Source organism: Sus scrofa, chromosome 15, assembly GCF_054392235.1.
Source record: "Sus scrofa isolate SSC_HxYL_T2T_F1_AM1 chromosome 15, Sscrofa_HxYL_maternal_Yorkshire_Landrace_v2.0, whole genome shotgun sequence".
NCBI classification, from domain to species: Eukaryota; Metazoa; Chordata; class Mammalia; order Artiodactyla; family Suidae; genus Sus; species Sus scrofa.
The window spans coordinates 95,610,734-95,633,754 of NC_139397.1; the positions used below are offsets into that span (position 1 = coordinate 95,610,734).

Below are 23,021 nucleotides of genomic sequence, written 5' to 3' on the forward strand. Positions count from 1 at the left end.
CACTAGGTCTCAGCACCCCCTGGGGTCTTGGGCGGGTAGCAGGGCCCTTGGAGACTCAAGAGGCTCCTCCCCAGGACAGCCCGACTCAGAAAGACCGTCTGAGATCTTTTCCCAATTCGGCCAGGCTTGTTGCAGCTTTTCTGGGCTGCAGGGGGTCCTGACTGGAGCTGGCAGTCCTATGCAGCTGGTCCACTAGGTCTCAGCACCCCTTGGGGTCTTGGGCGGGTAGCAGGGCCCTTGGAGACTCAAGAAGCTCCTCCCCAGGACAGCCCGACTCAGAAAGACCGTCTGAGATCTTTTCCCGATTCGGCCAGGCTTGTTGCAGCTTTTCTGGGCTGCAGGGGGTCCTGCCTGGAGCTGGCAGTCCTATGCAGCTGGTCCACTAGGTCTCAGCACCCCCTGGGGTCTTGGGCGGGTAGCAGGGCCCTTGGAGACTCAAGAGGCTCCTCCCCAGGACAGCCCGACTCAGAAAGACCGTCTGAGATCTTTTCCCAATTCGGCCAGGCTTGTTGCAGCTTTTCTGGGCTGCAGGGGGTCCTGCCTGGAGCTGGCAGTCCTATGCAGCTGGTCCACTAGGTCTCAGCACCCCCTGGGGTCTTGGGCGGGTAGCAGGGCCCTTGGAGACTCAAGAGGCTCCTCCCCAGGACAGCCCGACTCAGAAAGACCGTCTGAGATCTTTTCCCAATTCGGCCAGGCTTGTTGCAGCTTTTCTGGGCTGCAGGGGGTCCTGACTGGAGCTGGCAGTCCTATGCAGCTGGTCCACTAGGTCTCAGCACCCCTTGGGGTCTTGGGCGGGTAGCAGGGCCCTTGGAGACTCAAGAGGCTCCTCCCCAGGACAGCCCGACTCAGAAAGACCGTCTGAGATCTTTTCCCGATTCGGCCAGGCTTGTTGCAGCTTTTCTGGGCTGCAGGGGGTCCTGCCTGGAGCTGGCAGTCCTATGCAGCTGGTCCACTAGGTCTTAGCACCCCCTGGGGTCTTGGGCGTGTAGCAAGGCCCTTGGAGACTCAAGAGGCTCCTCCCCGGGGGAGCCCGTCTCAGAAAAACCGTGGGAGAATTAGGTCGATCTATTCACGGCCTGGCTAGGCTTGTTCTAGCTTTTCTGGGCTGCAGGCCTTTTCTAGGGGGCTGGTGGTGTTTGGTGCTGCTCTGTGGAAGTGTAGCCCCTCCAAAGGGCAAGCAGGCCTGTGCAGGGAGAGCCCCTGCGGTGGTAGGCTTCAGGCAATTGTTGAGGCCAGCCCTCCTGGATGGCAGGCAGCCCCAGGTTCGGCGAGAGCATAGGGGGTGGCGGGGGTGGGGGGAGGGAATGCACTGGGAAGCACAGCTTTCTGCTAGCTAGCGGGCCTGTAAGCTTGCTGTGGCGTGGGGGGTATTCTATGGGGACCCACCCCTTCTTCTCTCCCCTCCCCAGCACGGGCGCAGACCAGGCTCTTCTCCCAGGTTCCCTCTGAGGCGGCTTTCCACTTCCCCGCCCCTAGAGTATTGCTCCCTTCCTCTGCGACAGCTTTGTTTTCTAGTCTCCCAGGCAGTCTCTGCCCCCTCAAATGGTTTAGAGACCTCCCAAGCAGTTTCCGCTCTTCCCCGCCCCCCTAGCCCGGGGACTAATCTCTGGAGCTGAGGTCTCGGTGCCCAGCCCCCCCCCACCAGGCGTCCCCCGGCCCTTTCTTGGGGACTAACCTTCGGAGGCGAGGTCTCGGTGCCCAGCCCCAACCCAGGCGTCCCCCGGCCCCCTCTCGGGGACCAACCTTCAGAGCTGAGGTCTCGGTGCCCAGCCCCCACCCAGGCGTCCCCCGGCCCTTTCCCGGGGACTAACCTCTGGAGCCGAGGATTCGGTGCCCAGCCCCCACCCAGGCGTCTCAATTTTTGCTGACTGTGCCCGTAGTTCAGATGGTCCGTTGGGTTCTTGATCTTTTTTCCGTACTCCGACTTACTGCTACACTCTTCTCTGCATCTGGAGATTCCTCCGGTTCGTTTGATCTTTCCCCCGGTAGGAGACTTTCCAGGGTGCGGGATCCCTTTCTCCTCCGCAGTTCCCTTTCGGGAGCGCCCGTCCCGCTCGGATTCACCTTCTCTCACTCTCCTCTTTTCTCCCGTTCTGCCCAATAATGTCACGAACTTCTTGCCGTTATTGGAGTTTAGGTTCCTCTGCCAGCGATTGGTTGTTGTTCTGTGCGAGTCATTTCTTCTGTAGATGTGCTTTTTTTGTTGTGTTTGTGGGAGAGGGCGAGCGTGTCCCCCTACTCCTCCGCCATCTTGTCCTCTCCGGATAAGAACTTTTTAAGGCTTTTAATACATATTGCCAAATTGCTTTCCAAAATGAGTCAGACAATATTTTACACCTATACACAAGTGATATGGAGATGTATTAAAATCATTAAAAGTTTTATTTTTATATAATTTAAGTGGGCATATTAATTCATAGACTAAATCTGTCCTTAAATTTGATTAAAAAAATCCATGCTTATGATTTAATTTGCTTTGAAATCTGGAAAAAAATAGTTCTTACAAGGATAAAATGTTTTCATAATTGAAATATTAGTCATCTAAGTTGATAAATGTTCTTTTAAGGCACAGAGGGAACTAAAGGGAAAAATTTAATGTTTTTTTCTTGTGGTAAAATACCAAATGAATAAATCTGGAAATACTATAAATTTACATGTAAATTATTAATGGTGCCTCAAAAAAATAGAGAAAAATACACATGGAAGAGGAAAAGATTCAATGTTTTTTAAATAATATGTACCATAATTGGAGCTTATTTATAAAACATTTTCATTATTAAAACTGAAACATATGGTTGTTTTTCATGAGAGTTGGCAAGTGTTTTTATTGCTTTATAAAAAATTATTGAATTATGCTCTATAAATCTAATCGGTGTATAGATTTTTAATGGTATATATTCTCTTTCATTAGCTTAGAGCTGTTTTCCATAAATACCAAATAGTGGCTAATGCTCAAAATGAGAGCATACGAGGTTAAATCTAGGTGTTTAAAATTCAGACAAATTTTGAAATACAATTTTAGAACACTTTCTAGGTCCTTTCAAATTTTCATGGGAGGCTGATTCAAGTGATTTCTAAAGGAATGCTTTATTCTAACTTCCATTTTGAAGTATAAATGCTACCAATAGAAAAACAAAGACTTGAGGATATTAAGTAGTTTTCAAAAGTCAAAGAGGGTCAGAGCTCTCTGCACACAAAACATAGGTTGTGCGCTGTGTTCATTCTTAAAAACAGACATGAAATTCCACAGAAAACTTCTGCCAGTTTCAATCCAAGAAGGAAGACTCTTTGGGAAATAAAGACCAGTGGATCTGATTCATCTGGTGATGGTCGCAATTGCTCCTTATAACGTGAAAACAAACCAAAGTTAAATGGTGTTTTGCTGAAGTTTGGAATTCAGTTCCAAACAGCTTGGCTGTAAAAGATTCAGTCTATTAAATAGTTTTTGTCTGTCTGAGCCACTTCCTGCCTTTCATGAGTGGGCTCTGAGTCCCTCCAGAGATCAGTGTACAGTGCCCACCAGGCGTCTTTGGAAGACAACCGAGGAAGAAGTACTCCTATGCTAGGGAGATGGGCAGTGGATGGAAAAGGAAGGGGATTATTCTTCTTGGAGCTCCTAGTCCCAGTTTCCAGGTCCTAGGAGATCAGTGGGTGTCACAAATGTTCCAGGGGTGAAATAGTATTGTAATTTATTGTTTAAATCCTGACTTTTACCTATGAGAGAAAAAGTGAGTGAGAAAGACATTAAAAGAACAAATTTTATGCAGACCCAAAGGTGAACACTGAACTATGGAATCCAAACACAAATGCATGGAAAAATAATAGCAGCATAGGTGAATAAGCCAAGATTTATTTGTTTTTTTTTTCCCAGAAATTAAGGATAATTCTGTCTCTTTAGGATAAGATTAATTCATTAATTAGTACATATTGATTGCTTATTTGTACCCAGTTATGTGCAAGTAAGACAAAGAGGTATGAGCCATGGCTTCCTGCATAAGGAGTCAATCTATTTGGGGACCTTAAGGCACAGGAAAAAGTGAGACCAAATGACAGCCGTCTTCTTTTGAAGCTGACATCACTATGGGAACTCACTCAGGTTATGAGGTCTATGTATTCTCAGGGTCATTGTCATTGAACCCATTCTATTGATTATCAGGCCAATAGTTCAGACAGTTAAGCATGCAGAAGACACAGCTAACACATCCTCAACAGTTACCATGACTTTAGTGCTAGGAATGAGTGGGGAGGCATATAGCATAATGGCCAAGAACTTTGGCATTGGAGTTAAACTAGAACCAAGTTCAAGCACTTCACTACTTTTCTAGCCATATACTTTAGGCAAGTGACTTAACCTGAACACACAGTTTTATCATCTGTAAAATGTTGTATCTAGTGCAGAGAGCTGCTATAAGGATTAAAAGAGTGATGCATGGGAATGTCTAGGACATAAACGTTAGATTTTCTTGACTTGAAGATGTTATCAGTTGGACAATGCACCAGTGGTCAAATAGTAGTTTTAGAGACAGAAGAAGAAACATTAGATTAGGTACAAACATTAAAATAAAACCTGCTGGTAGTATATAAATATATTATATACTTTCTTCTTATAATCTAAGCCTGCAACTTAGCTCTCTCCATATAAAAAATCTTCTGAATCACTCTTGGTAATCAATGGTTACATGTATGTAGCAAAACAGTGACATGTGGCTTTCACAGCTGATACTTGCGATCTTGTTAGCACCTTTTGGATTGAAAATACAACTTTTGAGGGTTATGGAAAAATCCAGCTTTTCATTTTCATTTCCAGTTTGGTTAAATGTGCAGCATTTTATCCTTAGCTAAAGGAAGTTAATTAGCTTTTCTTGAAAGTCATGTGCTTAAGGGACAGTCCCTCAGGATGTGTGAATCAGTCATACCAGCCTCTGTTAGTTTTGGTGATTCTAAAATGTAATCTGCTAGGTTCGACAAGTTCTATTCTCTCTAGTCACATTTCCAAGCACAGAACAAGTACTCTTCTATGTTCCCCAAAACTTTTTCTTTCAATGCTGCATCATAATGTAATCTTTTTGAAGATATTTTCAGGATAATTAAGGATGCATCTTTAAATAAAGTCCATCCACTTGTGGTGCTGCCAATGCAAATAATTTAATTGAGATGATAATCAGATAAACAGATATTTCCTAAGCAAACCTGATTTTACATATACCCATGCAATAAGACCACTTGCCTTGAAGCCAGGAGTTTTCTCCTGGAATCAACTGTAAGATTTCCTTTTTCCTCAGAAACATGAAAAGGAAGGAAATGATGAGGTAGAGAAGGAGAGCTAGAGCCTTCAAGGCAGAGGAGGTGGCATACACAACAGCATGAAGATGAGGGTGTTGGAACAATTTGATGTGGGGAGAGTTTAGGGTGTTCATGGGATAACAGAATGGATTGGGAGCTCAAGACACATTTGTTGAGACACTGGCTTGCCACTCATAGCAACTTGGGACTTAATAGCTTGAGAATCCATGAAAGGTTCCCAAGCAAAGAAGTGACACAATCTTGGCTTAGAAAAGACATTCTTGTGATGCTGTGTGGGAGACAGGAGGGAAGGACAGAGTTATGTGGATATACTGAAGGCCTAGGTAACAGAACATGTAAGCTTAAACTAAATGACAGACGTTTAGGAGGAAGAATTGATGATTTGATGACCACATGGATGGGATATTCTAATTAGGCAGTCTTCTAGTAGGATATCTAAAAAGTAAATAGTTTTTGAGTGTGGGAAAAATCAACCAAAATCTTTTAAAATTGTAATGATTGATAGTCAATACCTTTTTTCCTAGAGTACGTACTTCCAAGGATAGAGAAAAGAATTTTATTTTCGTATATTATTCTTTGCAAACAAGCAGATATGACCCTTGTCAAGGTCATGGGTCAGAGATGAAGCCAGAGAGCTTCAGAGAGCTTGTCCACACAGCCCAGGCACCATCAGGACAGTTGTGATTAGTCTTTGTCTTCTTCCATTCTCTTATTAAGTTGGCAAGGAAGCTTTAGACAGTAGGACAGGCAACTCAGAGAATTAGAGAACTAAAAGTAAGTCAGTAGACCTTAGCTCAGTGAGGGACAAATGAACATATTTATATATGTGGGGTTGTAGCAGTAAGCTAATGTTAAAGCATTTAGAAGTTATACTTTCTCTTAATCCTTATTCTGTCAGACAAAAAGCAAAACTAAGAAATATAGTAATAAAAATTATTGTTTAGAGTTATCTAAATAAATGACTTGTGCTGTAAAAAACCCACTTAGATGATGATCCCATGATACATAGGTATATTCTTTTGAGGAACTCACCCTTGCTGTAAGTATCCTGGTGGCCCCTGTGTTCCCTAATCCAATCACCCAATACAGTGCGCAGAGTGTAGTCTTGGAGCCTGGCAAGGGGGAAACGGCTTCAGTGGACTTGCCTTGCAATCTTAACCCCATTTATTTTTTTAAAAATGATTTTTATTTTTTCCATTATAGTTCATTTACAGTATTCTGTCAATTTTCTACTGTACAGCAAAGTCACCCAGTCACACATACATATATACATTCTTTTTCTCACATTATCCTCCATCATGCTCCATCATAAGTGACTAGATATAGTTCCCTGTGCTATACAGCAGGATCTAATGCTTATCCACTCCAGAGGCAATAGTTTGTTATCTATTAACCCTAGATTCCCAGTCCATCCCACTCCCTCCCCCTCCCCCTTGGCAACCACAAGTCTGTTCTCCAAGTCCATGAGTTTCTTTTCTGTGGAAAGGTTCATTTGTGCCATATATTATATTCCAGATATAAGTGATATCATATGGCATTTGTCTTTCTGACTTACTTCACTTAGTATGAGAGTCTCTGGTTCCATCCATGTTGCTGCAAATGGCATTTTTTATGGCTGAGTAGTATTCCATTGTGTATATATGCCACATCTTCTAAATCCATTCATCTGTCAGTGGACATTCAGGTTGTTTTCATGTCTTGGCTATTGTGAATAGAGCTGCAATGAACATGTGGGTGCATGCGTCTTTTTCAAGGAAAGTTTGTCCAGATATATGCCCAAGAGTGGGATCGCTGGGTCATATGGTAGTTCTCTATTTAGTTTTCTGAGGTACCTCCATACTGTTTACCATATGTAATGGTAATACCAACATACATTCCCACCAACAGCGCAGGAAGGTTCCCTTTTCTCCATACCATTTTAACCCCATTTCAATGGCAGAAATGTTTCACCTTCCAGCATTCCAACATCCCAATTTCAATTCCCTTCAGATAAAAGAATTTGCTGCCTGATATGTGGAGAAACATGCAAAGTGAGGAATTATCAAACTATAGAATTGGGGCAGGTCTCAATGATGAGTGAAGTTTTATTCAACAAAGTGATGAAAGCCCAAGATGGAAAAGAAGAGAACATTAATGCAACTTTTTGCAAAGATGACACTGTGTTTGATCACTTATCCTCGAACCCTGGATTCCATGTCAGAAACCTGTTTGGTTCCCCTCCAGAGACAATGACTTTGGAGTTAAGCTGCTTTTCATGTAGGTGAGTTTATAAGGTCACACGGAGTAGCAAAAAGAATAAATAGATCTGTAGCACACTGGGGTTTTCCTTGAATTTTATAACTGCTGGATACAGCAAAACTCTTAGTGGAATGTTGGGTTGGGAAACAGTGTAATTTTAAGCAGATATATAAGTATAATGAAACACTGACATACATCTTCTGAAATGTATTCATAACATGAAACCATGATGAGTTTTAATTTCATTCCTTAATAAGCCATTTGTTTTTTATTCTAGAAATACAAACCAATGACACAGTTGCATTTATAGAGGCTTTATAGACATGGAGAACTTAACACTAAGAAATGAAAGATGATAATACCTAAAGAAGCAGTGACAAAATTTTGATTTGTTATTTGGAGTGCACACCATGGAATGACAGACAAGATAGGTTAAAGAGTAAAACAAGAGGCTGTAGAACATCAGAGTCTTTACAAAAAACCATGGTCAGTATGTATAGATACAGCCATATAGTTCTTAAAAGCATCAGATTAGAGAATGTTTATGGACATGCACATAAACCATAAAGCACTATAGAATGTGATTATTTACATATTATTACATTTTACAATAAGAGAAAATACTTCATAAATAATGTACTGTCTATGAGGTGTGTTCCACTTACACACCATTTAGGATCCATCTTAGATTGATCCTCCAGGGCTTTAAGGGAACTTTTCATTTTGCTTATTGTTTTGATGGTTCATGTATTTCTAATTATTATTACTTCTATCATGTATCTCAGAGAAAGAGAAAGGCATACAATTATAAAGTTGACATTTTAAAGCTGGAAAGGGAAAAGGAATTACAAATACAGGAGAGAAAAAGAAAATCAGGAACAGAAAGCTAAAACAATTTATAATTCAATGAATTCGATCAACAAATACTTATTGAGTTAAATGCCTGTTGAATGCCAGGCATTGCTAGGGGCTGGGGATCCGGCAATGAAAAGAGAAGGAAATGAAATGTGTTGTCTTGAGATCCTTTAAGGAAAATGATGCTTACGGGAAGCAGACAAAATTGACTACAACTGGCTTAAGGTATCTTGACTAATATGTTTTTGAGTAGAGGGGATTCTTTCAGCTTCATGCACGACCTCGAGACAGACAGAGGCACAAGATGTTTTCACACAAGATGTGATCTGCTGGGTCACTGGTCAAATGGTTGATCATGTGTCAGCAGCAGCACTTAGGAGTAAGTTTATAGGCTTTTTTTTTTCATCATGTCAAAAAATACACAGTATTGATAAATACACAACATTATTTATTTTGAAAAATGGACAACCCTATCCTAGTCAATGAACTGCAGGAGTGGCATCAGGAATTTAATGGAGGCTTACTGGAAGAAGAGGAGACATGACAGAAATCATTCATTTATGAGTGCCACAGAACAAATGGGGACTGGAAAGCTGCTGTCACTGGTCTGGGGTTGTGAAACATGCTTAATACAGCCAAACTGTATTGATAACAGCTGAAGACCACTCACCTGGTAATTGATCTATAAATTCAGGATATTCAGCAAAGATGTGAATATCAAATGTTGCCAAGTTCCTGTGAGGGTAGAGTGGTTTTAGAAAAGCCACCATAAAGGGCAAAGGGCCTAGTAGCTGTACAGAATGATATAGAGGGTGTGTGTGTCTGCCTAGGTTATCATTGGCTTATTGACTTATACAGCATGGAGTGACATTCATTATCTTGGTGGATTTACATGGCATGTAGACAGATCCTCAGTTTTACAAGCTTAAAAACTTGATTTTTATTGGCACACCAAGAGTGAATTCATCATTCAGGACTGATTTCATGGTAACCAAGCTCATGAGGCTGATGTATAAAACCATAACTTTCAATTTACTGGTTTTATTGATAGTGAAAATACATCTGTCTGTCCCTGGAATGAACCTAATCCCACTCCAGAAGATACACTCAATTTTTCCATCTAGGCAATCAACTTGTAATCAGAAGGTGACTAGGTGAATGTTGAATCAAAACAAAGGGAATTCAAGGAATCAAATATTTAATTGTGTCAGATTAATGTAACCTGATGCATAAACTTTAGAAATAGCCTTGCCTAAGAGTTCTAAAAATCTAAAGGGCCTGAAGCTCTCTTACTATGGATAGTGCCATTTAATTTTTGTCTTTGAGATATTTCATTTTCTTTGCTTCCACTGTTAATCAAACTCCTCTGGTTTATAGTCAGGTGGTAGAGAGATGCAGGAGAATCAGATACAGTGTTTTAGATGAAAAACCTAGAGTGACCTGGAAAAACATAAGTAACATATCATTTGGAGGTGATTTTGTTAGCACCGCTCAATTCCCTTGAATCGCTGCACATACAGGTCACATGGCAACTGGTACATGGATTAGGCAGTAGGCATCTAGAATTGATATCAAGGTCTCCATTGCTTTTACTGAAGAACCCTGAACTGTGGGCCCCACATGATCACACCTTCCGTCAGGAAGACACATATGCTTAAGCCACAAAAAAAAAAAAAAAAAAAAAAAAAAAAAAAAAAAAAAAAGGAATGCACAAACTGAAATTGAAAGGGAAAAAGATTATGGGATCGAGAGAGTCTGTCACCATTAATAAAGGGTCAGGAGTCTCAGTAGAAACAGGATCTTCCAAAGTGATGTTCTTTGGTTCTTGCCAAGCATCCTTTGAACTCTCTTCTTACCCTGCTCTACCTCAGCCTCTGCAGTTTAGAATCCTCATCGTTGTGGTAAACATTTGGCCTCCTCTGTGCAGCTCACTGTGCTGAGAGAAGCCAAGTTGTAAAAATGACTCTATGAAACTGAAACAGTGGACAGCAAGGAAGAATGTAAGGCAAAGATGCTGGCTTTTCATAAAGCTTTTAGGTCAAACCGCTAAGAGTTCCAGGAAGAAAGATTTCCTCTTGGAAAGCCTTCCTTCATGCATGTTCACTCTGAAGCCCTTAAGCAGGTCTTCCAGGCACCGCAAAGACGTTAGCCAGCATATTATATCTAATGAATGCTGGCACAGCACAGACGCATAGGAGGAGTCAGCTCCAAGAATCAGGGAGCGAGCTACATTAGCCCAAATGCTAAACAGGCCCCATTGTTATTATGTATATGTAGCTTTGGGGTTTGAAATTTCCCTTCCAGAAGTGCATTTTATTGCATTATCTCTCCAAGAGAGCCCAGCTTTGTTCTTTCGTGGACAGCCTTTTTCTGAAGCACGACTCCAAGGGTTGCTGACCCACAGAATGATCGACAACAGGGCAAACAGAGTTGATAGCACTGAAGCCGGAGGACAGAATGACTCACAGAGTGAATGCATATAGTCAGGCCATGAGTTCCTCCTATGTAATTGTAGGTAACCTGATAATGACAGGAAGTGAGAGGATGAGGAAATATTCTAATGCCTTTTTATTAACTGAACTTTCTCCCCTCCCTCCTCTGACCTCTCCTCTTCTCTCTTCTTCCACTCCTTCTTCTCCTCCCCCCCACCTCCCCGATACTGGACAGGTCTTATGGAAGTTACATTCAATTTTAACTCCTTAGTAAAAACCAGATGCGGACAATTCTACAAAAGTGAAAAAGTGCTGGAGTTCCTGCTGTGGTGTTGGAGTTACTGCTGTGCTGGAGTTCCTGCTGTGGTGCAGTTACTGCTGTGCTGGAGTTCCTGCTGTGGTGCAGTTACTGCCGTGCTGGAGTTCCTGCTGTGGTTAAGTATCGGGCATGGCTGCAGCTGTGGCTTAGGGCACAGCTGTCGCTCAGATTCGATCCCTGGCCTGAAAACTTCCATTTGCTGCAGATACAGCCAAAAAAGGAAAAGGAAAAATGTCTTCTGAAGTGTATAGAAGGCCTCTGATTCCCCAATTCTTCATTGACATCAAGAGCTGTTATTCTCTAAGAGTGAATTTTGAGCCATTTTCAACTCTGTTTTCTTTAGCTCCTAATTTCAATCAACCCATCTCTAATTCCTCCTGAAACTTCATTTCTTCAATTTGGTCCTTCCTATTCACTTTCCCCATCCTGATTATCCTATCTAGAAATGAATAAAATGGTAATTGATTGGTGAGTGGTAACTACTTCAATCTCCAGAGATCTATAGTTATCCCAATCTTGACTTCAAACATTTTTATTAACCACTTTTCCAAGATAGTTCCTCCCCCGCCTTTGGTAAATTAAGTATCTAAGTATTTTATCATCTTCAAAATTGATTATAGGTATTATTTCTGGTCATCTTATTTGGGCCCCAAATATGATGTACTTCCAGAATTAAGGCCATGAAGAATCATGTTAACTAGGATGAAAAAGTCACATAAACAGACTATGTTTAGCAGTTTTTGGAAATCATCTTGAAGCAACTCTATAAGGAGACCTTGCAAATATATTTCTAAGATTGGAGTATCACCCCCAAGTGTTCCATTTTAAAATTGAATAAAGATAAGATACAATCTTATATAATGTAACATGAGACAATATATGACATATTGGTATCTCAGAATGCAGGCACTTTGTGAAAATATGGTTAGTGAAGACTGTCCCAGATGCTCTCAGTCTACAAGGCTGGTATATATGCTTAGTCTGATACATCCTCATCTGGGGTCTGGGATAGGGTGATGCGGTTTGGTACAGGGTAGAAATATCCATTAAAGACATTCTGTTCCATTTGCTCTCATTCTGAGTATGGCACATGACTTTCTGCTAAATAAACTCATTAGGAACTAGGAACCAATTTATCAGTTTTTGGTTGGAGCCACGGGGTTGTTGACCTGGGGAAAAACACCTGCCTTGTGCGTTGGACACTACTTCTGAGTGAGCAGGTACATGCAAAGGGGCAGGGTTAGAGTTAGAGGGAGGATCCTCAGTTGTAGAATTTTCACTTAGCTTTTCCTTTGAACCTTGGGAAAGTTTTTTTGCAGGTATATGTTGTCCCTTTTTTGGTCGATAATTATTTAGAACCATTGGTATAAAGGATGATTCTGGTTTTTGAATATAGAGGCTTTCTGTGATTATAAATGTTAGAATTTAACATATTATTAAAAATAAATAATTAAAATCACAAGCTTATTATTTAAAAAAAGGCACAACTTCATGGAGGCCAATGAAGTAAAAGTATTCATATAATAGGAAGTTGAAACTTGCCAAATAAACCACACACCTCATTTCATATGTTAGAGAACATTTGCGAATGCAGCAGAAGATTGATCATGCCTGATGTATTTAGGGATTCTGATTAACTGTGCACTATGGTGGAAATACTGTAAACGTCATCTCTACACTATCTTTGCTTCTCTCCCCAGCATCTTCAGAAGATTCAGCTGTGGAGGTGCAGGGTCTCCCCTTGACCCTTATGTGTCTCCTTCCACTCTGTCTACGTTTAGTTTGTTTTACTCTATATTTTCACAGTGGGCTTTTTTGGTATCTTAATGGATCCCTTATTTGTATTACTTTGAAACGTCTTGCTGGCCAGTCAAGTGCCTGACACAGTGCAGGGACACAAAGGGTAAACTTGGCAAATATTTCATAAATTACTCATTGATTTTTTGAGGCTTTTGTGGGTTAAGAGCTAGAAAGTGACCTCATACATCTAAGGTGGAGGACAGAGATTTTTTTCATTATCACTCGTGATGAAAAGGCAAAATTCTTTCCATTGATATCAAATACCTTTATATATCTAAAGCATATATGTTCTCCAATGTTATTTTCACTTAGCAAAGTAGAAATAAAAATTCCTCTAAGAAGATCAGAGGATGTATTCTTGATAGTTTTGTTCTCCATCTATAAATATTTTGTGTACATAGTGGCTATAATTCCACTGGGGAATAAGAGTACTCTTTTCTATCTCAGTTTAGCCAGAGTGAATACATTATTTTGAAAATTCACATAGCCAATCGTTTCTTAAAAAACAGAAACATCAAATAATACAACAAAATAATTTGTTACAATTTTATTATTAATTCCTAGTCCTTCTGATAGCAGGTCTGGTTTGTCCTCAGCTTTACCATGAATTTAAGTGGAACCAAAAATGAGAAGAATGGGTGTGTAGGTAATCACAAAATTTTTTTTTGGTCTTTTTTTTTGCTATTTCTTGGGCCGCTCCCGTGGCATATGGAGGTTCCCAGGCTAGGGGTCGAATCAGAGCTGCAGCCACCGGCCTATGCCAGAGCCACAGCAATACAGGATCCCAGCCGTGTCTGCAACCTACACCACAGCTCACGGCAACGCCAGATCGTTAACCCACTGAGCGAGGGCAGGGATCGAACCTGCAACCTCATGGTTCCTAGTCGGATTCATTAACCACTGCGCCACGACAGGAACTCCTGGTAATCACAAAATTTTGAAATGAAATTTGATTTGTAGAATCAATGAATCATGATGTTCCAGGACTGCTTAATGACCTCAGGAGTCATCTAATCCAACTTCTTGATTTTGTTAATGTGGAAACTGAAACTGAAATTAAGAAACCCATTGGATACTCTGTAGCTTGGTGTCATACGTGGAACTATATGGTCTCGTCATCTTCATTCCCTTAACATTATTGGAAATAAATACTTAGGATTTATTCTTTTTCACCATCATTGGTTAAACTTCTCTACACCTTTAGGAGGCAGATCTGAAGCTTAAGTGCTTCTCCTAAACTTCATGGATTCAGAATGGGAATTTCTTGATTACTAGAATTTTTAAAACCTCAATTAAATGAGATAACTTATACAAAGCAGTCCAGATAGTACCTGGAAAACAGTAGATGCTCAATAATAAATATTTTTTTTAAATTCCCCTATTTGTCTGAATTCCAGTTAAGACATTTGACATTTAATTATTCTTTTCTGTAGTTGTATGTTTAAAACAATGCTATTGGAACTGTAGATGTACCCTCTCTTCCCCTATCATATCCTTTACAAGACTATTTGTGTTAGACAGAAGCAGGTAGGAGGTGGAAGATGAGGTCTTTGACTCTCAGGGTATTGAGCAAGATTCTCTGAGACCCTATGGCACAGGGGTGTTCATGACTCTTGTAGTCGAGAGACTGGGTTATAATTTGTATTGAAGCTACATGGGTTTTCAGCGGCAGGTTTTGTACATAACAGGGAGTTTCTGGATCTTGTTAGCTCAGGGCAAAAAGTCATGCTTTGGAGCAGTTACCCCAGCAGGAGGAGAAAAGATGATGGTTGGTAATTACATCAGTTTTGCACTGTTGAGCAGATGTTCTTGCAGATAGATTTTGGCTGGCATTTACAGAATATCACTGGTGAGTCTCATGATAGTGTCAGGACCGCTACAAGTGGAGCAAACTGCAGGTCTGTAAAATATTGCGAGGAGGAGGAAGAGGGAACTGGATAGCAGTTTGGAAATTAAAAAGCAACTCTTAAAATAGGACTCTAGTGAGATTTGTTTGGAAATGGTAGTTTGGCTGGACTGGATAATTATATTTAATACATATCTGATAACTTATTTTGCTGTTTAGCTTTGAGAGTAATTTGGTAGTCCATCAGTGTTTGAAAAAATAGAGCATTTCTTTTTAAAGTAAGGGACAATTTAACAAACAGATGAGGGAGCTGGATTTTGATTAAAACATACAATTAAGCAGCAAGATCAAACATGTTGTGAGTAATGGAAAAGAATAACCACAGGAGCTGTTAACGAGGAATGCTACCCATTTGGCTAGAAATTCTGGCCAATTACAAATCAGACAGAAATGGGATGGTCAGGAGTGAGGCACTACTGGATAACAATGTGTCTTTAAGGAAGAGCCTGTTTCCCCCCTCTTGGCTTAAAAGTCTTTCCAAATGTATCCTGTTCATTTCTTTTATACTGATGTAACTTCTCTCTCTCTGGGCTCTCAGATACATAAGTATACTCCTCTCAGGAGATCTTGGAACCTTCTTTTGTTGGTGTCATAAGTAACTGTAAAGTTCTTTCTACACACACAGTGATGAGAATAGTTTTTAGTTTAATGACATGCAACATTAAGTTAAAAGATAAATTCAAATAGACTGATGACTGCATTGGAATCCATACCATTTCATTTTCCCTGGCTGCAGAAACACAGAAACACTGTCACCCACTGCCATGGGCCCTTCTGAGTAAAAAGATGCAATAAATAAATAAATAAATAAATAAATAAAAGGAAGCAAGAAAGGAAGGACTGGAGAGAGGGAGGAAGAGGAGGAGAGGGAGGAAGAGGAGGAGAGAGTCTCAGAGCAGGAGCAAGCCATAGTGATACAGTGGAGCTGGGGAGAGGTGGAGTGAGTGAACATGTCAGGGCCTGGTAGAGCGTTTGACATACACTCATGCCTCATAACTATTTGAACAGGTTAATCAATGGATAAATGAAATGACGTAAGACTCTAGAAAAGACCTCTCTGAGCATTAAGCTAACCATTACAGCACTGCCAAAAGAATTCTCCTTTACAGAGGTAGTATGCACTTTGGCATGTGCCTTTTGGGAAACAGATGCACCATTGTTTTGTGAAGCAAATATTTGGTCTAAGAATTGATTGAGAGTATCAGCAGAGCCACCTTGCCCACCTCTGTGGCTCTAAGAGGACCCAGTGTTCCTTCCTCACTCTCTTCGTTTACAACCAGCTCAAATTTGGCTTTTGAGTTCTGAGTTAGCTTTGTCTTGTTAATCATTCAATGTTATTTCTCTTTTACAAAACATCCATTTCTTCTTCTCTACAAAATGGGACCACAGAAAGTTACTCTAAGGTAACTGAACTTTTTTTAATTAACAAAATATCAGAGGCATATTTTCACATGTTAAACATTCCTCTGCAATATTTTAGTGGCTATACAAAGTGTGTTCCATTGTACAGATAAACTATAGTTCTTGAGCATTCAAGCTTTCTCAATATTTTGTTATTTCCAACTATGCTGTCATGAACAGCTTTTTAGGTAAATCTTTGCCACACCATGATTATTCCTTAAAATAATTTCATAAAAGTAGAATTACGGGGTCAAAGAGGGAGATGAATCTTAAATGACAAAATTCCAAGTGATGGGAGAGCTGTTTGGGAAATGTCAGGTTTCACTGCTGTTGCCTCCCCAAATGCCATCTTGCCCAGGGATAATTCTAGGCAAAATAGTAAAGTAGGTCTTTTGCTTTGACTCTCCTTTTTATGTTCTCTCTTCATAAACCCACTTTCTTTTTCTTCCCCAAAGCACTGAGTGTATTTTAAGTTATGAAGTTATGAAACATTCCAGGAAAGGATCCAATAAATCCATTTATGTCAGGGTCTAAATGACTGATATGGCATTAATTCCTTTTTCCCTAGGGACTAAACCTCTGTTTGGTAACTCAAAGGATGAACATCCAAGTATGGGATTAGGACACCCACTGGAGAGGTTAACAAGGAAGCCTTCCATGTGCCTCACAGGCAGACAGACATTCACTCCAATGTGACGTCATGGATCTGTTTAGTGCTTGTCCTTACTATTGTCTCCAAGAATGTTGTAGGACCTAGTCCCAACTCATATTGTAAAGGGATCTCATTCCATTCTGTTTCTTAGAAGCTTACTAAAGACATTCTCTCGTTAATAATGATAACCCCTGAAATGGAACTTTTAAAGCCAATACAGGAAGCTCTTGGTATCACAGAATAACTGTTAATGGAAAAAGGGCACTTGAAGTAAATTTACATAAAATGAGGAATCAAATTTCATAAGATTTTATTAAATGTGGGAAAGTCTAGTTTTAAAATAAAAAAATAAAAAATAAAAAATACAAATAAAAATAAAGTGAAATAAACATTATAGAAACAAATGTGTTTTCTTTTAAGTTTGACCACTTTTGGATCATACTTGTAACAGTGTGCCAATTCTAAAAAACTAAGGGCCAATCAAGAGTTGTGGGTTTTTTGTTTTTTTGTTTTTTTTTTTTGTATAATTTTTCTGATGCCACTGTGACAGTATGACTCAGCATCTTTTATGGCATGTTTGACCTTTTCAGTGTAAATGTGAAGTTAGTTAGTTTACAAAAAATGGTCTAGGGCTTCATCCAATTTCCCAAAGGCCTCACTTTATTCTTGGATACTTACATCACTGTCTTCTGAAATGCCTGTTGCACTGTTGATTCTTAGCTGGTCTAACTTGGCCACATCATCATTTGTTAATGGTTTTGCTCCAAGATTTGAGCAGTTCCAGGCTAATGTTGAGAGGGCATGTACTTTTTTTTTTTTTTGTCTTTTCTAGGGCCGCACCAGTGGCATATGGAGGTTCTCAGGCTAGGGGTCTAATCGGAGCTACAGCTGCCGGCCTACACCAGAGCCACAGCAATGCCAGATCCTAGCCGCATCTGCAGCCTACACCACAGCTCATGGTAATGCCAGATCCTTAACCCACTGAGCAAGGCCAGGGATCGAACCCGCAACCTCATGGTTCCTAGTTGGATTCGTCAACCACTGAGCCACGATGGGAACTCCAGAGGGCACGTACTTTTTAAGAAGTCAGTTCACTAGTGAATACACTCATGTCTGGTGACTTTTGCTTTCCTATTTATAACTGTAGGGATTCAAGTAATTAATGCTTGGATAATGAGCAACACTCTATTCTCAAATTCTTTGTGGATATTAGGTGTCAACATATTTGTGTTACAGAGCCAAGGGTCACTCATTCCACTCTGTGGATATGTAAACTGAGGTAAAGATGGCACCAAGCAATGCCTTTAAAGTCAGGAAACTAAATTTGGAGTGATGCAGATTTTCTCTCCATTTGGTACTTACCCTCCAACCCCAATCTACTCCTCTATGTCATGAGTGTTTAGTTAGGAGTGATGTTGCTGGCAAATGGGGATTTGACCATTAAGAAAAAGAGTATCTTTGCTCTGGCTTATACCATAATAAACTGAATGACAGAAAAACAAATGTCACTTATTAGAACAGTGAGGTTTACTGTTCAAGTGATTAGCTAAGAATCATTTGTATGATTAAATGCTGGAAAATAATTTGCTTTTCCCATGAACCTATAGCTTAGATCTCATTACACAGAAGTGCTGCATATTAGTTGAAGCAAATTAACATTCAAACACTTTCTGGAGTGGCTGCTAATCACAGGCTGTTAATTACTGTCATTACATTAGGCTGCAGCAGAGAGTACCCAAAGAATCATTCTCATGATCTTGGTATTTGAAAGTGATCTTCACCAATAAAAACACATGTCAGACATACAGAAATTGCAAATTGCTGAAATTGCTGACGGGGTTGAAAATTCCGCTGACTATAAGTACCCATCTAGTGATGGACGCATTCTTGACACAGTTTCAGTGTTTGGACTTAGGAAATAATGAGTATCAATGTCCTAGCAAGGGAATATGCAAAGATGAAGGAGCCCTTTTGTATCCTTAATTAAGGAAAGTAGTAGCAGAACTCGTTCACAGATAAGTGACTGTACATAATAATCATGTATTTATGTAAGGGACTGCTATGCTATATTACTGTAGTAGCAATTAGATTTTCACAAAGTCGTTTTAATAAAAGACATACTTACATAATAAATAAACAAAACCGCTCATTTTCATGGCAGGCTCTCTAATTATACACTGGCTTAAAATAAAATGCACAGCAATGCGAAGTTAAACGTATAGACTCTAGCTGTCTTCCACAATGTGCCCCAAATCTTTTTTCACCCACAGTCTCAATCACCCCAGGAACTCTGCTATTTGTGCATTTTGCTTGTTCTGCATAAAGGAGGAATCATCTGAGAATTTAGAGGTCAAAGCTTCTGCAATCTACTGACCTGACTTTCTTTATTTCTCAGAAAGTTTGCTGCCCATCCTTTGGCTGACAATAATTGGGATCATCCCAGTGCCAGCATGGTTAGAACTGAGGTGACCAGCAAGTGTACTGGGTTTGCAGCCAATCCAATGCATTGGCAACCCCATGTGAAGAAGGCTCAAGCCATGACTTTTTGTGGATGCATGTGTAGGTCTCCTGATTCTGGCCTCTCATTCTTTCATTCATTCATTCAATAAATATATATTAAATATCTTCCTTGTAGAAAACTTTATAGTGAGTACCATGGGAATGCAAAGATGAATTAGATATGGATCTTGCCTTCAAAGAATTTATAGCTTAGTATGGGGCAATCATCAATGTAAGCCTCTGGTCCCAGGGGCACAGAAGGGGAGATTTTGGATGGATCTGACTGTCTCTCTTTGATGCTATAACTGTAAAATATCTCAAAGGACTTGCCTTACCACCTTTGAGTGTGGTTACCTTGTGCCAAAAGAATCCCTGTCCCTAGGACCCCATCTTCTAAGGACTAATGAAGATATAGTCACAGTTATTCCCTCCCCCTCTCTATCCCTCCTCCCTCCCACCTCCATCCCTCTCTCAGGGATGTATTTATTCAGGGTTTGCTATGTGCCAACCTCTGGGGATTTGAAAATGAACATGATGCACATCATCCTGCACAGACCTTGCAGTCTAGTGAGGAAAAGAGTTAAGTAGATGGGTACTTCCAACATGTGTGTATCTGGGAAGATACAACCAACATGTAAGGAGAGCACACTGGAGTATTCACAGACTTGAAGGGGCAGATTAACTGGGATTTAAGGGAAGATTAGCAGTGAGAGGTGGGATTTGGTTCGGGGGGCGGGGGGTGTTCCAGCATGGTATGTTTCAGGAGCCCAGAGAAGTTTGCTATGGCTAGCTTATAGAAGGCAAGGAGATGGGAGTAATGAAAACTGATACTATAGATACAGGGCTTGTAAACAGCAGCAAAGAATTTAAGATCCGTTCTAAGCATTTCCTAAAGGAAGCTACTGACATTTAAAAATAGGGAATGGCAGGATCAAGTTTCTGTTTTAGACAAAATCACTCAGTTTGTGTGGAGAATGAATTGTCAAGGGGCAAAATGAAGGCAGAGAGAACAGTTTGGATACAGTCACAAGTGGACTATAAGGTTTGGATGAGGTAGTAGCAAGAGACCTGTAGCTTGATTAGATAGGTGAGAGGGTGTGTGTGTGTGTTTGTGTGTGTGTGTGGCTAGAGTCTTGAGGGTGAGGAAGAACTCAGGGATAACACCCAGCTTACTGGACTGATGGTATTCTCGTTCCTAAAATGAGGAAGGAGCACAGGAGGTTTGGGGAGGTTGGTGATGAGTTTTTTTTATCTTTTATTTTTAAAAAATTTGTCTTTTATCTTTTAAAGGCTACACCTGAGGCATATGGGGGTTCCCAGGCTAGGGGTTGAATCGGAGCTGTAGCTGCGGGCCTACGCCACAGCAACGTGGGATCCAAGCCAAGTCTGTGACCTACACCACAGCTCATAGCAACACCGGATCTTTAACCCACTGAGCGGGACCAGGCATCGAACCTGCGTCCTCATGGTTACTAGTTGGGTTTGTTAACCACTGAGCCCTGATGGGAGCTCCCATGAGTTTGGCTTTGGACGTTGTTTATGAAGTCTAATTTAAGGACTTGCAAGTGGAAATGTCCAGTCCACAGTTGAATATGGAAGTCTGGGGCTCAGAAGAATGGGCCAATGTGAAGAATAGTCCTTGTCAATGTCCTTTGTGTTTACTCACTTTTAGTTGCTTGGTTTCACTACATTTCATCAACAGCGGCAGAGATTAAAGTGAATGTTTTACTCAACAGTGTTTCTCTCCCAGCATGTGTACATACCTTTTAATTATTTTGCTTTATGTATTATTAAATATAGGAAATTGTGCTTAGATATCATAGGCTTAATCTAAACTGACAGAAGCAAAAGACATTACAAACTAAAGTTGCTACATTTCCCTTTAATGCCTTTAGTCTTCATTTATTAAAAGGAAAGTTAAAAGAAGTGTTTGTGTTCTTTTCCAGAAGTTGTATTTCTGGAATCTCTCCAACCTTGAGGCAATTTCTTGACACAGCATTAAAAGGGAGTATATAAAAGACACAAATCGGCTTTGGGTGGATTTATGATACACTCTCCCCCTTTGACAGGAATAGTAACATGTTTAACCATAAGACGACAATTCCAAGGGGCTCAAAACCCTGGACCAGACTGGGTTTCATCTGGTCCACTGGCGTTTCCATTTCTTTCTTCACTGAAGGTGCTCTTGGTATCCAGCTTCATGCCAAACAATGATGGGAGTTTTTACCAAGGCTAGCTTTCCTGGGGAAAGCAGGGAGAGTTAGGTGGGTAGGTGGGGTCACCAAGATCTGCCTGCCATCAAAATAAGAGCAAAGGGGTCTCCCCCCAGAGCAGTCCTATGAATATGTAAGACACCAAACAACCACATGGCACAGAAGTAAATGCATATACTAATATAGCTTCTATTTCAAGATTGGCAGCATTATATCCCTATCACAACTCACTGAGGAGGAGTCATAATGCAAACTGTCTGCTTGTTCAAGAGAGCAGATTCTTCTTGCAGAACTCTGTTTGCTGAGAGCCTCCAGAGTTATGTGGGACAATGGCACATGCTCCCATTTGACAGGAGAATCTCAACACACCTGGTAGGGCTGGGGTGGCTCCATCCATCCTGACTCTTTCCCATCCCACTAACCCCTGGTAATACACATGGAAGCCACTGGACAGAGCTAAGCTAACAGCTCACTGAAGGAACACCTTCCATTAATCCAGAGCCATGAAGCATCAGGATTCTTTGCGGACTTACGTGTGAGCCTCTCCACCGCTCCTAGCATTTTTCCAGAGGGGAAACCTGGCTTAAATGAGTGTGGAAACCAGCAGTGTTCAACTGGACTCAGATGATAGCTGGCTGAAGTCTCTAGGGGTTATGTGTGGGAGACAGAGCTTAGAGGAGGGGTCTGTGAAGGTCTGGAATATGAAAATCTATGGAAGGGGGTCATTCCCAGGAAGGAGACAAGAATCCCTTCTCGGAGTTCCAGGTCCTGGGAGGAGATTTATAAACTTAAGACCATGCTCTGGACAGTCCTGGGTAGGTCTGGAGTTGTAGATAATGTGGCACGAAGATAGGAAATCATTGGGAGGAGCAGGTTGTGGGTAGAAAAGGGGAAGATAAACATTATCAATAGGTAGCAGGTCCCAATTGTGTTGCTGCTGGATACAGTGGAGACATCTATTTATACAAATTATAAATGAGCATTATAGTAGATTTGGGGGCTGATTTTAATGCCAGGAGCCTCCTTTACTTCCCTTGGCCATGTCTTCCTACTCATTATACAGCCCCCAAAGAACTGGTATTACCCCAAATCCATCACTGGGTAGTGACTGACCCAGATCAATCACTACAATGTGCTTTATCCTAATGATGACTAATGTACTGGTGGTAAACAGAGCTATTCAGCCAATGACTGCCAAAGCAAGCTGGGTCTCATGCATAATAATTATGTTTGTTAGTGAGCACCATGCACCTATTTAAATGGCAGGCTTCAATAGGGATATAGAATCCCTTTTTTTTTTTTTTTTTTTGGCTGCATCCGCAGCATGCAAAAGTTCCTGGGCCAGGGATCGAACCTGTGCCACAGCAGTAACCAGAGTCATAGTGACAATATTGGATCCTTA

The 23,021-nt window shown here is 40.9% G+C and overlaps 1 protein-coding gene across 5 annotated transcripts in view; it reads right to left on the reverse strand.

The window, feature by feature from the left end:
• Positions 1-23,021, reverse strand: part of LOC146395993 (uncharacterized) — a 544,253-nt gene that overhangs the window by 114,022 nt on the left and 407,210 nt on the right. The window contains exon 4 of one of the 5 annotated variants that reach the window (XM_084999563.1): positions 6,337-6,416. The exons of 2 other annotated variants lie outside the window; for them this stretch is intronic. In XM_084999563.1, coding sequence (XP_084855689.1) covers positions 6,337-6,416 — 80 coding nt within the window. Of the gene's footprint in view, positions 1-6,336; positions 6,417-17,401; positions 21,648-23,021 lie in introns of those variants that run through there. 2 more of the 5 variants (XR_014829618.1, XR_014829620.1) reach the window with 2 other exon arrangements.